Source organism: Mastigoproctus giganteus, chromosome 6, assembly GCF_048544385.1.
Source record: "Mastigoproctus giganteus isolate SK-2022 chromosome 6, ASM4854438v1, whole genome shotgun sequence".
Classification (NCBI taxonomy): Eukaryota; Metazoa; Arthropoda; class Arachnida; order Uropygi; family Thelyphonidae; genus Mastigoproctus; species Mastigoproctus giganteus.
The window spans coordinates 186,957,522-186,971,881 of NC_143580.1; the positions used below are offsets into that span (position 1 = coordinate 186,957,522).

General features: G+C 35.7%; 1 protein-coding gene across 3 annotated transcripts in view; it reads left to right on the forward strand.

The window, feature by feature from the left end:
- The window catches only part of GCC88 (GRIP and coiled-coil domain containing 88 kDa), a 139,835-nt gene that overhangs the window by 34,448 nt on the left and 91,027 nt on the right, over window positions 1–14,360 (forward strand). For all 3 annotated transcript variants that reach the window (XM_090376621.1, XM_090376622.1, XM_090376623.1), the window contains 2 exons: window positions 3,039–3,158; window positions 12,243–12,332. In XM_090376621.1, the coding sequence (XP_090232747.1) occupies window positions 3,039–3,158; window positions 12,243–12,332 (210 nt within the window). The remainder of the gene's footprint in view (window positions 1–3,038; window positions 3,159–12,242; window positions 12,333–14,360) is intronic.

Below are 14,360 nucleotides of genomic sequence, written 5' to 3' on the forward strand. Positions count from 1 at the left end.
TGTTTGAAGTTGAATATATGTGTGTTTATTTTTCCAGAAATCTCAATATTTCTTTTAACTGTTTTATGTAAGCAATTGTTAAATGCAGTGTTGTTTGCAAAATTATTATTAAACTCTTAATAATAATTTTAATTCTTGCATTCTTAAAAACACAGAACATTGCTTAAGTCTCTTCAATTATTGGTTACTTGGAAATTTAGAGTAATAATTATTTTCTACAAAGTCCTACTTAGGATGTTACAAGTATTGTTTTTCTAGAATATCTCAGGTAGGAGATGCAAGGTTTGCAAAACTGGCTTAGTTCTAGGCTTTCAGATTTGCTACCAATAAAGTTCAGATAAAAAAAGGAAGATACGTTCTCTTAGGTGCCAATTTTATAGTCAGCATAATTTATTTTGATTTTTGTAACTTTGTATATAATGAATATAGATAATGCATTTAGTTTTTTTATTACAAGGAATGTTTCTTTATAAGTCTCGTTACACTAAAAATATTCTTTCTAAGAGGATGCTGTGGTTTCAGAACCTGTGGGAACTCAAGAGACTCCATTTCATCTTGATGACATATTACAGAGAAATGCCTTTTCTTTCATTTTGAAAGTTAAAAAGGGTATAGGGGTGTATTGGGCTTATTGGTTGTTATAGTTGAACATATAGAGAAATAACCTAACCCAATACACAGTTACTTTAAAGTAAGGAAACCATAGCTAGGTTTCAGTATTTGAGAAAGGAATATTTTCTTCACCTTCAAATCAGTTATTTCTTAGAATTGCTTCAGAGCAGCATCTCTTATATAAGACAACACTGCACACACTTTCCTGAACTTGAATTCCTATATATTAAAAGCTACAACTGGATTTTTTTGTTCATTTAGAAGGACATTAATACATTTAGGGAAGACCCTAAGCAGTTACAGCCATTGGTTGAACTGACTCCGAGCACCACTTGTGAGCTCTGCATTGGAAATCCTAGCAATAATCATTTCTTTGTTATTGCATATTGTAATCATTGTCTTTGCTGGACTAAGGTGCAGTGTCTGTTAGGTAGGTATCAGTGTGAAACACTCTTATAATTCTAATGTAATTTCTGGTGGTAACACTTTCTTATCTTTCTTTCTTTTTAGTAGTATTTTGCTTCCTCAAATGCTTATCTTTCTTTTAGGAGCCATACTAATGGATTAATGCATTAAAGACAAAACATTTTAGTCAAAAAAAAAAATTCATGATAACACTGCAATTTAGCATAATGTTGTGTTTTTAAAGGGAGTTTTCATTTCTCCTTTGTGGTTAGTATTGCAGCTGTAACTACTTGGTGCATAATGGCCTTTAGCTGCTATTGCACCGTAAAAACTAACAATAACTATAACTACTTTTCTTCTGTACTGCGTGGAAACAGTCTGTATTCAATTCCCGTGGAGATGTCAGAAATTTTGATTAACCTTTTTCACTGTGACATAGTTAATGATATAAGAATTTGCTTTTTTATCATGGATATTCTGATTTTTTTCATCCAGCAAGACAAGTAAACTGGCCATAGAAAATATGCAGTTTATAGACAGCAAAGGCCTCATGGCCTTTGCTGTCACAGCAGTAATTCTGAACAGTTACACAATCCAACTAAATTTTATATAAACAATTTGGTCCTCAGTTAAAGCCTGGATAATGATGATTGACATTGTATATAAAGAGTTTGTCTTACAATTTAAATAAAAATAACTGTTGGATAAAGTAGCATCTGCTTTTTGTTTACAATTTACAATTTTATAATTCTTTCAGAATGTTTAATTTCAGTGGCCAAACTCTTAAACTCTTTGTATCTTGTACAGCTATAATAAAGTTATAAAAAAAAAGTCCCGATTTCTCACAATAAACATGAGATGACTTTTGTAGAATAGCAAACAGTTTTTCTGAGACATTTATTGAATATTTCAAATACTTATACAAATAGATTTTTCTAACAATAGAATTATCATTGACATGTTGCACTTTAATCAGATATACTTGACATGTAATTGTACAGCATTCTAACAATAGAATTATCATTGACATGTTGCACTTTAATCAGATATACTTGACATGTAATTGTACAGCATTTCACAGAGGAAGATAAGTAATAACTGTATTGTAGCCTCATGTGCAATATATACTAAATGAATATATGGTAGAACTGCTTCAGTTTTAGCCATTTTTATGACTAAAACCAAATTAACTTTTTTGTGTTACTGAAGAAGTTGAACAAAATTTCAGAAAGTTGAGTTTTAAGATCATAAATCAAATTTGTGTTGTTAGTTTCTTGTTCACAGGATTGAAAGTTTTTAAGGGGCGATATTACACTGTATATCTATGAATATACTTTCTTTTCATTTTTTTATTGCTTAACTACAAAAGGTTTTCATAAGGTATTTATATTATATGCTGAAAACAGTGACAATTACCATAAGTTACTGCTGACTTCACTAAGAGCAAAAGACACTCTCTAAATAGAAGTGTATTAACCTTGAACTGATGGAATTCATAAAGATCTCTTTATTTGAGGCTGTAGTTAGCCAATCACAAATGGGGAGAGGAGTGGGGTTCCCCCTCTAGTTGTGTGCTATGGCCATAGTTGCTGATGCGCCTAATAAATCCCTAAATCAACAACAACCCCCTCTAGTTTATTACAATTTCTTCAGCCCACACACACACACACACACACACACATGCACACAACAAAACTCTTTGCTTTAGTCTAAGAGATGTAAATGAATTTCATTTTAAAATAAAAGTAAAGTGCTTCATGCTTGTGAAGAATAATAATATCAGCTGTGACAGCAAGCTTTCTATCCTTTTTCTGTAATGGGCTGAGCAAATCAATGAGGCCTAGTCCATAGAAGAACAAAGATGGTAATATTTTAATTAATGTAATTATTAATGAGCATGAAGCTCCTTAGAACTTTTTAATTTTATAAATGTGAATTCTTAATTTTGAGTTTTTTTTAAGTTATTAGAATAATTGATATTTTTTTATATTTTAATTATATATTATAATTCTAATTTACAGAAACATAAAATAGATGAGACGCAAGCCCAAGTTGAAACTCTAACAACATCACTGGCTACATTAACAAAAGAAAAGTCTCGAAGAGAAGCTGCTTTCCAAGCGGATAAGAAAAAATTATTAGTGAGTTAAATGTAAAATAGGTATTACAGTTGAACCCGAAAACAGATAAGACAAAATATTAATTACAGAGTTGTACATAATTTGATATATTGTGTTCTCACCAGGGCAAAATAAAAAAATTTTATCCTCTTAGTTTCCCATAAATAAAGATTATAAATTAACAATGAATAAAATAAATAATAAAATATGGTAAAATGTACATTGCTCTCACTAGTTTTTCAGTATCAGGCACCACAGAGGCAATCTCCAAAGCAGAATGCACTGGTCCCAAAGGAAATAGTTATTGTTGGTGACTCTTATTGTCAGGGAGACGGGAAATATACTATGCAAGAAGGATAGGTGGAACAGGACCAGGGTATGTCTGCCAGGGTTTTCAAAAGTTGATGCTGTTGTAGAGCAGATATCATCTTTTAAGGGCACAAAAAAGTGATATTGTTGTACACGTTGGAACTGATGACATGAAGAGTAAGAGATCTGCAGATTTACTCAACGAGTAAATCTGCAGTTGAATGCCGCAGGTCAATGTTGAAAAAAAGTTGCGACTTAGGGTTAGTAGAGGCATTTGATGCAAGAAAGCAAGCTTATGCAGCATCAGCCAAAAAAAAAATAAAATAAAATAAATAAATAAAAAATAACCACTTCCACTTCACCCCCCTGTTCGTTCGAAATACCTGTCCAGCTGAGCCTTAAACTTATTTAGGCTATCAACTTCCACGACAAGGGATGGAAGTCTGTTCCACCAACCAACCACCTGCTGGCTAAAGGCAAATTTTTTTCACGTCTATCCTACATCTGTCCTTCCTCAATTTGAATTCATGCCCTCTCAGGTGATTATTCTGAGCAAGAGGAAGAATCCCATCAGCATTGAGCATGCTCAAACCATTCAAGGCTTTATACACCTCTATCAGATCACCTCACTGGTGCCTAGTCTCCAGACACTGTAATTTGCAAAACTTAAGCCTTTCTTCGAAAGAGCACCCCTTTGTTGCCCTTCTCTGTACTCGTTCCAGCATCTCTACATCCTTCTTGAAATGAGGCCTCCAGACCTGTATACAGTACTCTAGGTGTGGCCTGACCATTGCCTTATACAAGGGAATAATCACCTCCTTATCCCTGCTAGAAAATTTCCTATATATCATCGACAATACACCATGAGCTACTCTTGCAGCCCATCTGCACTGCTCAGAAAACTTCATATCTGCCTGCACAACCACCCCCAGATCCCTTTCATTCTCTACCACTGTCAGTGTAGTACCACAGAGTTGATACGTTGCTCTGGGGTTGCTGTTTCCCCATATGTAGTACTTTACATTTGTCAATGTTAAACTTCATTTGCTACCTCTCAGCCCATCTGCTCAACCTTTCCAGATCCTGTTACAGTAGTGTCCTTGACAACCCTGCCAACCTTCGTATCGTCTGCAAACTTGGACATTAAGCTTGATATACCATCATTAATATCATTTATAAATACAGAAAACAATAATGGACCCAATACTGAACCCTGAGGGACTCCACTAATAACATTAGTCCACGATGAGCAGTGTCCATTGATTATCACTCTCTGTCTTCTTCCCCCTCAACCACCCTTTTATCCGTAGCAGCAATTTGCCTCCAATGCCACACTGCTCCAATTTGTGCAGCAGTCTTCCATGTGCAACAGTATCAAAAGCCTTTCTAAGATCCAAGTATATAATATCAAAGTTATTCCCTGCATCCAGTTCTTTTGTGACTGCATCATAGTATCCAATCAAATTGGTCAGACAAGACTTCCCCTTAACAAAACCACGCTGTCTGAGCTATAACTGAAGTCTTGTCTAGATGATCCTGCAGTGCTTCTTTAACCAGTGCTTCCATTAATTTTCCGGGAACAGAAGTTAAACTAACAGGTCTATAATTACTTGTGTCACCCTTTGATCCTCCTTTGTGAATTGGGGTCACATTTGCACATCTCCAGTCCATGGGTACTTCCCCTGAGTCCAAGGAAGCTCTCATAATTATGGCTAAGGGTTTGCTTACTTCCTTTGCTGCCTCCTTTAATATAACTGGATAGATCCCATCCACCCCAGGTGCCTTTCTTGTATTTATCTTCAACAATTTCTCTATTGGCACATTATATAGCCTTAGATGCTAATGCGCCAATAAAATCCAAATCAATCAATCAATCAACATTTCTCCTCCACTTTACTCTCAGTTATTACAAGATTCTCTAGCTTACTGCCAGAGTTGAATACACCTCTGGCATTCCCCTCGCTGAATAACTCTTCATGTGTGAATGTCGATGCAAAATATTCATTTAGTTTGTTAGCTACCTGAGCAGGATCATCAACAGTTGACCCATCGATATCAAGTGGACCAATCTGATTCATCCCCTTCCTTCTAGAGTTTACATAAGTAAAGAACTCTTTGCTGTTTTTCTTTGCATCCCTTGCCAAAGATCTCTCGTAATCTGCCTTCGCCTGCCTAACCTCCTTTGTAACTTGGTTACAGATCAACTTGTATCTATCATAGGCTTCTGTGTCACGTGTTAATTTGTATGTATCCCATGCATTTTTCTTCTCTGCCACATGTCTCATTAGTTCATCTGACATCCACTTAGGCCTAAACCTTGAACAATATTTCTTAGCCAGTCAATATTGGTATGTAAAGCCTAATAGCTTCCAAGATAAGTTCTTTGAATGCTTTCCATTTTGAATTTGCTGTGGGTAACATCATCAGTTGGTCCCACTGTATAGAATTTAAATACTGTCTCAGTCCATCGTAGTCGCCTTTACGAAAGCAATAACCCTTCCCTTTACCCCTAATGGTAGTTACCTCTTTGAGTAAATCCCACTTCAGCACACTGTGATCACTGCCACCTAGTGGTTCATTTACCTGTAGATTCTTAATGCATGAAGAATCACTACTGATAATCAAATCAAGAATATTACTCCCTCTAGTTGCCTCCGGAACATGCTGATGCAGGAAACAATCATCCAATAAATCCACAAAAGCCTTCCTAGTGTGCGAGTGACCAGCCCCCAAATTCCAGTCAATATCTGGGAAATTAAAATCCCCCATTATAAGACTCTCTGATTTACTGGCCCACTCTATTTCCCTGTACAGTTTCTTATTATACTCATCAGAGTCATTAGGCCTATAGCACACTCCTACTCTCAATTTTGATCTCCCAATGCTTATGTCACACCAAACTGACTCGATACCGCACTGTCCAGCAATGTCGACTGGCTTCACTTCCTTGGATTTTATGTATTTCTTAACTAATAGCATAACCCTTCCTCCCTTCCTATCCTGTCTATCCTTTCTGTAGATATTGTACTCCCCAAATTCCAGTTCTGCATTCCTCATATCTGTGTGACACCACGTCTCTGAAATCCCCACAATATCTGCCTTTGATGTTTTGAGCAATACCTCAAATTCATCAAATTTATTTACTAAACTCCTAGCATTGGTGTACACACAAGTATACATGCACCTGTTCTTTTTCTTAGCTACCCTAACAAAACCGATGTGTTTATTTGTACCCCAATGATTCCCAGCAGTCTCTGAAATATCCTGCATGTTATTTTCCAGGCTGCGGCTCATTCCAATAGAAGTAGTGCATTAATCACTTTCACCTCTGCCAGTGGCTACTGTTAATCTATTATTCCTTGTATCCCCCCCAATCTAGCAGTTTTACGACCCACCTAACACTGCCTCGATAGCATCAGCAAACATTCTTGCACCCTTTCTATTTAAGTGTATCCCATCCCTGTAGAAGCAGTCTCTCCTGTTAACAAGTACAGACCAGGCTGAAAAAAATTCTACCCCTTGAGTCTTGCACAATCTTTCCAGGGCCGAATTGATCGACAGGGCTCTCATCACAAGGGCTCTCATCGTGTCTTGGCAGAATTGCAGACACTTTCAAATTCAACCCTAATTCACGTCTTTTTTTCAACAGTGACCTGTACTTGTTAAGTAATTCTGCCAGGTTGAATGTGAAAGTGTCTGCAATTCTGCCCAGACACGATAGTAGGGAGTATGTGATGAGAGCCTTGTCGATTAATTCGGCCCTGGAACAATTATGCAAGGCTTAAAGGGTAGATTTTATTTCAGCCTGATCTGTGCTTGTTGACAGGAGAGACTGCTTCTACAGGGATTGGGTACACTTAAGTAGAAAGGGTGCAAGAATATTTGCTGATGCTATCAAGGCAATGTTAGGTGGGTCGGAAAACTGCTAGTTTGGGTGGATACACAGACTAAAAGGTTAACAGTGGGTACAGGCAGAGGCAAAAGTGATTCTTGCACTCCTTCTATTAGAATGAGCAGAAGTTTGGAAAGCAAGGCAATAGAGATTTCCACGACTGCTGGCAGTCATAGTGGAACAAATAAATATATGGGCTGTGTTAGGGTAACTAAGAGTAGAAACAGGTGAATATATACTTGCATGTACACCAATGCTAGAAGTATAGTTAATAAATTTGATGAGCTTGAAGTGCTAGTCAAGACATCAAAGGCAGATATTGTTGGGATATCAGAGACGTGGTGTCACACAGACATAAGCAGTGTAGAATTCGAATTTGGGGAGTACAATGTGTACAGAAAGAATAGACAGGACAGGAAAGAAGGAGGGGTTATTTTGTTAGTTAAGAAACACATAAAATCTAAAGAAGTGCATCCAATTGATGTTGGTGGACAATGCAATGTTGAGTCTGTTTCTTGTGACATAAGCACTGGGAAAGGAAAAATGAGAGTAGGTGTGTGTTAAAGGTCTAATGAATCTGATGAGTATAATGAGCAATTGTGCAGAAGAATAGAGTGGGCCAGTAAGTCAGAATGTCTTATAATGGGGGATATTAACTTTCCAGATATTGACTGGCACTTGTGGATTGGTCACTTGCACACTAGCAAAATTTATGTGGATTTATTGGATGACTGTTTTCTACAGCAACATGTTCAAGAGGCAACTAGAGGGAGTAATATGCTTGATCTGATTATCAGCAGTGATTATTCATGCATTAAGAATTTGCAGATAAAGGAACCACTGGGTGACAGTGATCACAATGTACTGATTTGGGAATTACTTCAAGATGTAACTATGATCAAGGTTTAAGGGAAGGGCTTTTGCTTTTGTAAAGGTGACTACAGGGGTCTCAGACAGTTTTTAAATTCTGTACAGTGGGATCAACTAATGATGTTACCAACGTTGAATTCAAAATGAGAAGCCTTCAGGGACTTAATTTTGGAAGCTACTAGGCAAGTCATTCCAACTAAGAAATACTGTTCAAGATTTAGGCCTAAATTGATGTCAGATGAAATAATGAGGCCCATGGCAGAGAAGAAAAATGCATGCGATACATATAAATTAATGGGTGACGTGGAAGCCTACGTTATAAGCTGGTCTGTAACGAAGTCACAAAGGAGGTTAGGCAAGCAGAGACAGATTATGAGAAATCTTTGGCAAAGAATGCAAAGAAAAACAGCAAAGAGTTCTTTACCTATGTAAACTCTAGAAGGAAGGGGATGAATCACATTGGTCCACTGGATATCGATGGTTCAACTGTTGATGATCATGCTCAGTTGGCTAACAAACTAAATGAGCATTTTGCATCTATATTCACACATGAGGAGTTATTCAGGGAGGGGAATGCCAGAGGTGAACTAAACTCTGGCAGTGATTTAGATGATTTTTTAATAACTGAGAGGAATGTGGAGGAGAAAATGTTGAAGATAAGCATAAGAAAGGTACCTTGGGGTGGATGGAGTCTATCCAGTTATATTAAAGGAGGCAGCAGAGGAAGTAAGCAAATTCTTAGCCATAATTATGAGAGCTTCCTTGGACTCAGGGGAAGTACCCATGGACTGGAGATGTGCAAATGTGACCCAATTAACAAAGAAGGATCAAAGGGCAACACAAGTAATTATAGACCTGTTAGTTTAACTTCTCTTCCAGGGAATTTAATGGAGGCGCTGGTTAAAGAAGCACTGTAGGATCATCGAGTCAAGACTTCATTTTTCTCCGACACAGCATGGGTTTGTTAAGGTCAAGTCTTGTTTGACCAATTTGATTGGATACTGTGATGTGGTCACAAAGGAACTGAATGCTAAAAATAATTTTGATATCATATAGTTGGATTTCAGGAAAGTTTTTGTTACTGTTGCACATGGAAGACTGCTGTACAAATTGGAGAGGTATGGCATTAAGGGTAAGTTGTTACAATGAATAAAGGGATGGTTGAGTGGGATATGACAGAGAGTGGTATTCAATGGACACTGCTCATTATGGACAAATGTTATTAGTGGATTTCCACAGCGTTCAGTGTTGGGCCCATCGTTGTTTTTTATATTTATTAATGATATTGATAAAGGTATATCAGGTTTAATGTCCAAGTTTGCAGATGATACAAAGATTGGCAGGGTTGTTAACAACAGTAAAGACAGTATGCTACTCCAACTGGATCTTGATAAGTTGGGTAAGTGGGCTGAGAAGTGGCAACTGAAGTTAACATTGACAAATGCAAAGTACTGCATATGGGTAGCAATAACTGAAGATAAACGTACCAACTGTATGGCACTACACTCAGGGAAGTAGAAAGTGAAAAAGTCCTGGGGGTAATTGTGGAGTCAAATATGAAGTTCGCTGAGCAGTGTAGATGGGCTGCCAGGGCAGGTCATGGAGTCTTTTCAATGTTCTGTAGGAATTTTGCTAGGAGGGACAGGGAGGTGATTATCCCATTATACAAGGCAATGGTTAGGCCACTCCTAAAGTACTGTGTACAGGTCTGAAGGCTTAATTTTAGGAAGGATTGTAGAATTGCTAGAACGAGTACAAAGAAGGGCAACAAGATTGGTGAGTGGAACAAAGGGGTGCTCTTACCAAGAAAGGCTTAAGTTCTGGAAAGTACAGTGCCTAGAGAGTAGTCATCTGCGAGGTGATCTGATTGAGATGTATAAGGCCTTGAATAATGGCTTGAGCAAGCTGAATGCTGATGGGATTTTTCTTCTTGTTAAGATTGAGAACCTGAGGGGACACGGATTCAAATTGAGGAAAGACAGTTGTAGAATATAGAATAGATGCAGAAATTTTCCTTTAGCCAGTGGGTAGTTGATTGGTGGAACAGAGTTTCACCTTTTGTTGTGGAAATTGATAGCCTAAATAAATTTAAGGCTGGACAGGCATTTGGAATGAATCGGAGAGTGTTTTTTTTTTTTTTTTTTTTCTTTTTTTTTTGGTGATGCTGCATAGGCTTTCATTCTTGCATCGTATGCCTCTACTAATGCCAATGCTAGTATTTCAAAGTTAAAAAAGTAACAACAAATAATCAAAGTACTGCATTATAATATACATATATAAGTATACACGTGTACGCACACGCCCACACACAAGCATTTCAAAAGGCATTGGAGTTTATCTCTCTTATTTTTAGGTTTAGGCCTGTTTGTCATTAAGAAAGAAATTTTTGAATTGGATGTTAAAATTGGACTACGATCTTTCCATTTAGATTTTATCATTTCTAGATTATAATTTTGCCTAATCAGCTGCTTTTTTTCTCAGTGGAAAATTTTTTTTCCCATCCCCTGAAAACATCACGTGTGTACTTCTAAAAAGAGCGTAGACCATTTTATTTGAAGACAGATAAAAGAAAATACTAAATTAATAATAACACAATGACCTTAGTATGCAGGGATGCATGAAATTGTCATAAATGCAATGCATGTACTGAAGAGTGAAATCACATACAACCATTGTATCTGTATTGCTTTTATTTCAGAAAGAATTGATTTACATTCTTTTCAGAAGTATGGTGATAATATTTTTGGACTAAACCAGAGATGAGGAGCAACTTTTTCATTAAGAAAAAAAGTAGTTGATTAGACAAAATTTCTAAAAAAAAAAATGCAGTACAGGGGCATATAGAGAGGAAAGTATTTTGAAAAAAACAGTACAGTTTTATGAAGGGAAAATGTTTAAGTGACCTGGTTAGCTATTTTGACAGTCACTCGTGAGTTGGACATGGGAAATATTTTTGACAGTTTATTTGGATTTGCAAATCATCTGATTTGCTTTATATAAGAGGCAACTGTATAAACTGAAACATGTTGGGATCATGAGTGAGACCTTACATGGATTGTAGGATGGCTGCAAGGACAAGAGGCAGGGGGTTGCAATCCACTCTTCAAATTGGGTTAGGGCTAGAAGTGATATTCTTCATGGACCACTTCTAACCGTAACCCAAGTGCTAGGACCACTGTTATTTTTGATCTTCTTAAATGACATCAATGAAGGCGTGATCATTACCCACTCTCTGACCTTAAAATTACCTGCAAGGTGATAAGTTTAGAGAGTGGGTAATGATCAGCTTTAAGTTACACTCCTTCAGAATTACGTGAATGGTTTTAAGGGTAGTCAGAAAAGTGGCATCTTTATTTTAATTCTGCAGATTGCAAGGTCTTGCAATTGGGAAATAACTCCAAAATAACTTATATGCTTTGTAGGAGTTGGGTTAAAAGTGGTTGAGGAAAATTTGAGGAAGTAAAGGATTTTAGGATTACTACCTATAAAAAAAAACTAATCAATAATTTTTTTTTTTTTTTTTTTTTTACATTTAGGTTAAGAAAAGAATAGCGAAAGCTTAAAAATTAGGTTAATTGATTTTGATGTGACATTGTTATCTATGCTTTCATGCAAGTTATTTATTCACATTTGAATAACTTCAAGAAATAATTTTTTTTTTAGCATGAAATAACTTGCTATTTATTTGTCCCATAATCTGTTGTATTCCCCTTTTAATTATTTGCTGTGTAACTTCAGTATACTTCATTGCTCAAATTAGTAATCTTCTTCTTTATTGAGTAGATAATCAAGAAAGAACATTTCAAATTTAAATTCATTGAATGTTTCATGAATAGTTGTCAAATAATTGTGCTGCTCCTGCTTATTCTAAAAAAATATTCATATCAGAATAAATTCTAAACTTTCTTAAAATTATATTAACACAAAACTTAAAACATAATATTAAATCCCTGCTCTTTCTATATTTGTCCCTAATTAGTCTACCAATTATTATAGTGAAATTTCCTCACTGTTTTTTTTTTTTTTTCTTGCAGCAAGAAAAAGAAGATATCAGTAAGCAGTTTGAAGAAGAAAGAGTATCATGGAAGGAACAACATGAAAAATTTGACAAACAGATTCAAGAGGTAAAATGCCTGTTCATCAGCTTTATATTTAAGTAACACATGAGTTAATACAGCATTAACTTTTTATATATTAAAACCAAGAAAAACAACGTGATATCGTTGAAATCCTGCTATATTATGCAGAAATCTTGTATACTGTATATTCTGGTGTCAATCTTTGAAGCACTGCAGAATTATATATAAACTTTTCTGATTGATTTATATGCTGAGTATCAAATTCCAAATTTGAATTAAAGGCACATGTTTGGTAGACCGGGGTTCGAGCCCGTCACCACCAAATACGGAGGATGCGGAAAGGTCAGGGAATGACCACCGCACCGGAGCAATATGGCCTTAGTTGCTAATGCTCCTAAAAACCAAATAACAACAACAGCACATGTTTGGGTTTAGAAGACATGAATATATTTATAATTCATTACATGCACATTGTTACTGACCTTTTGAAACCTTTTAAGAATTTGCTCATCTTCTTCATCAGACAAAAACAGTTTGTGGGATGCATCAGGGGTTATATTTTTCGGTTTACTTCTCTTGTTCCTGAAAAGTAAACTTCAGAGATTTTCAATTTCTCAAAGTAAACTTGCTTCTGTATTGAGGCATTGTTCAGAGAGAAATCAATTTTCAGTACAGTACTAAACTGATCTTGGTTACATGGCTCAGTTACATTATCAAATCCTCCCATGTACATAGCATCAATAAGCGTGGTGTCACATTGTCACCTATGCCTGTAGGTTTTGGTTTTATGACCTTCTACCTAAGAGAATACTGTATATGCTTATTACTTTCTTTAAAATTTGCTGTGCAGCATAATAAAATGTCAGAATGTAAACTTTTAAAAGAGCAGAAATAGTTGAATTAAAAATTAGACAGTATTTTTTAATAATAGTGATTTTACTGTAACATACCACTATGCAAGAGATGAAAGATTACTGTGAAAAGGAGTTGGCCTATATGGTGAATATGTGATTAAGCACATATTTTCAAGGCAAAGACAAGATATCAACTCGTATGTCAGAATATATAATACTTTTATACTTTACCAGAAAAGATTAACTAGTTATTGACTTATATTTTTACTTTCTTTTTAATTTTTATTATGTATACAATAATGCACACTTCATGTTTCTCTTCTTCAGTCACTGAAGAAGTGGTAGGACTACCACAAAACATCTCAGATTTATATGTATTTCTTTGAAAATTAAAAACAAATTTTACTCTGTGCAGCAGGTTTAAATGCTTAAATTTTCACTTTTCTCCATTAACTAGGAATGCATCTGAAAATTGCACGATTTTTTTGTATTTAGTTTGTCTCTTAGAGACATGGGTCCCTACATTGATAGAGATGAACTTTCAGTCTTCAAGCTTGGACTCATACTGACATCAGTCAGTAATAAGGGATAACCTTCTGTGGTTCTTCTTCAAACTCAAAAAAGGCGATTATTAAAATAATCCCATTTTTATTACTAGAATATTTAAGTGATGACATTCTTAAAGCCAAAAGTTGCTATTAACTTACCAACCAGACAGTAAAGCATGATTTCTTGAGAAATACATCATAATATTGCTGATAATAAAATTAAAAAGTAGCTAAAACTCACTATGGCAGCAGAAGTTTCTATCACCTGAAACACAAACACAAATGATAATTAAATGCTTACACTAAAGATTATTCCATTATCCATGTGTCAATTTAAATTACTAACATCATCATATAACACATTCACATCAACAAAAAGGTGAATCCACTATTTATTTAAAACTCAAGGCACTGTCATAACAGCTGCTTTGAGACTTACTGGCAAATCTATTAGCAAAACTTATTCTGACCATTGAATAATGTAGGATTCTAAGTGAGCAGCCAAGTGGTGTACAGAAGAAAACCTTAAATTAAACACATAATCAGTTACACAGAACTTTAACTCCTAGTACTGGGCTCTATTTGCTTAACACAACAAGGCAGTAAAAATTGCAACATTATATTTCAATGCAGCACTGAAATTATTTGCAAGTTATATGCATTTCTGCATT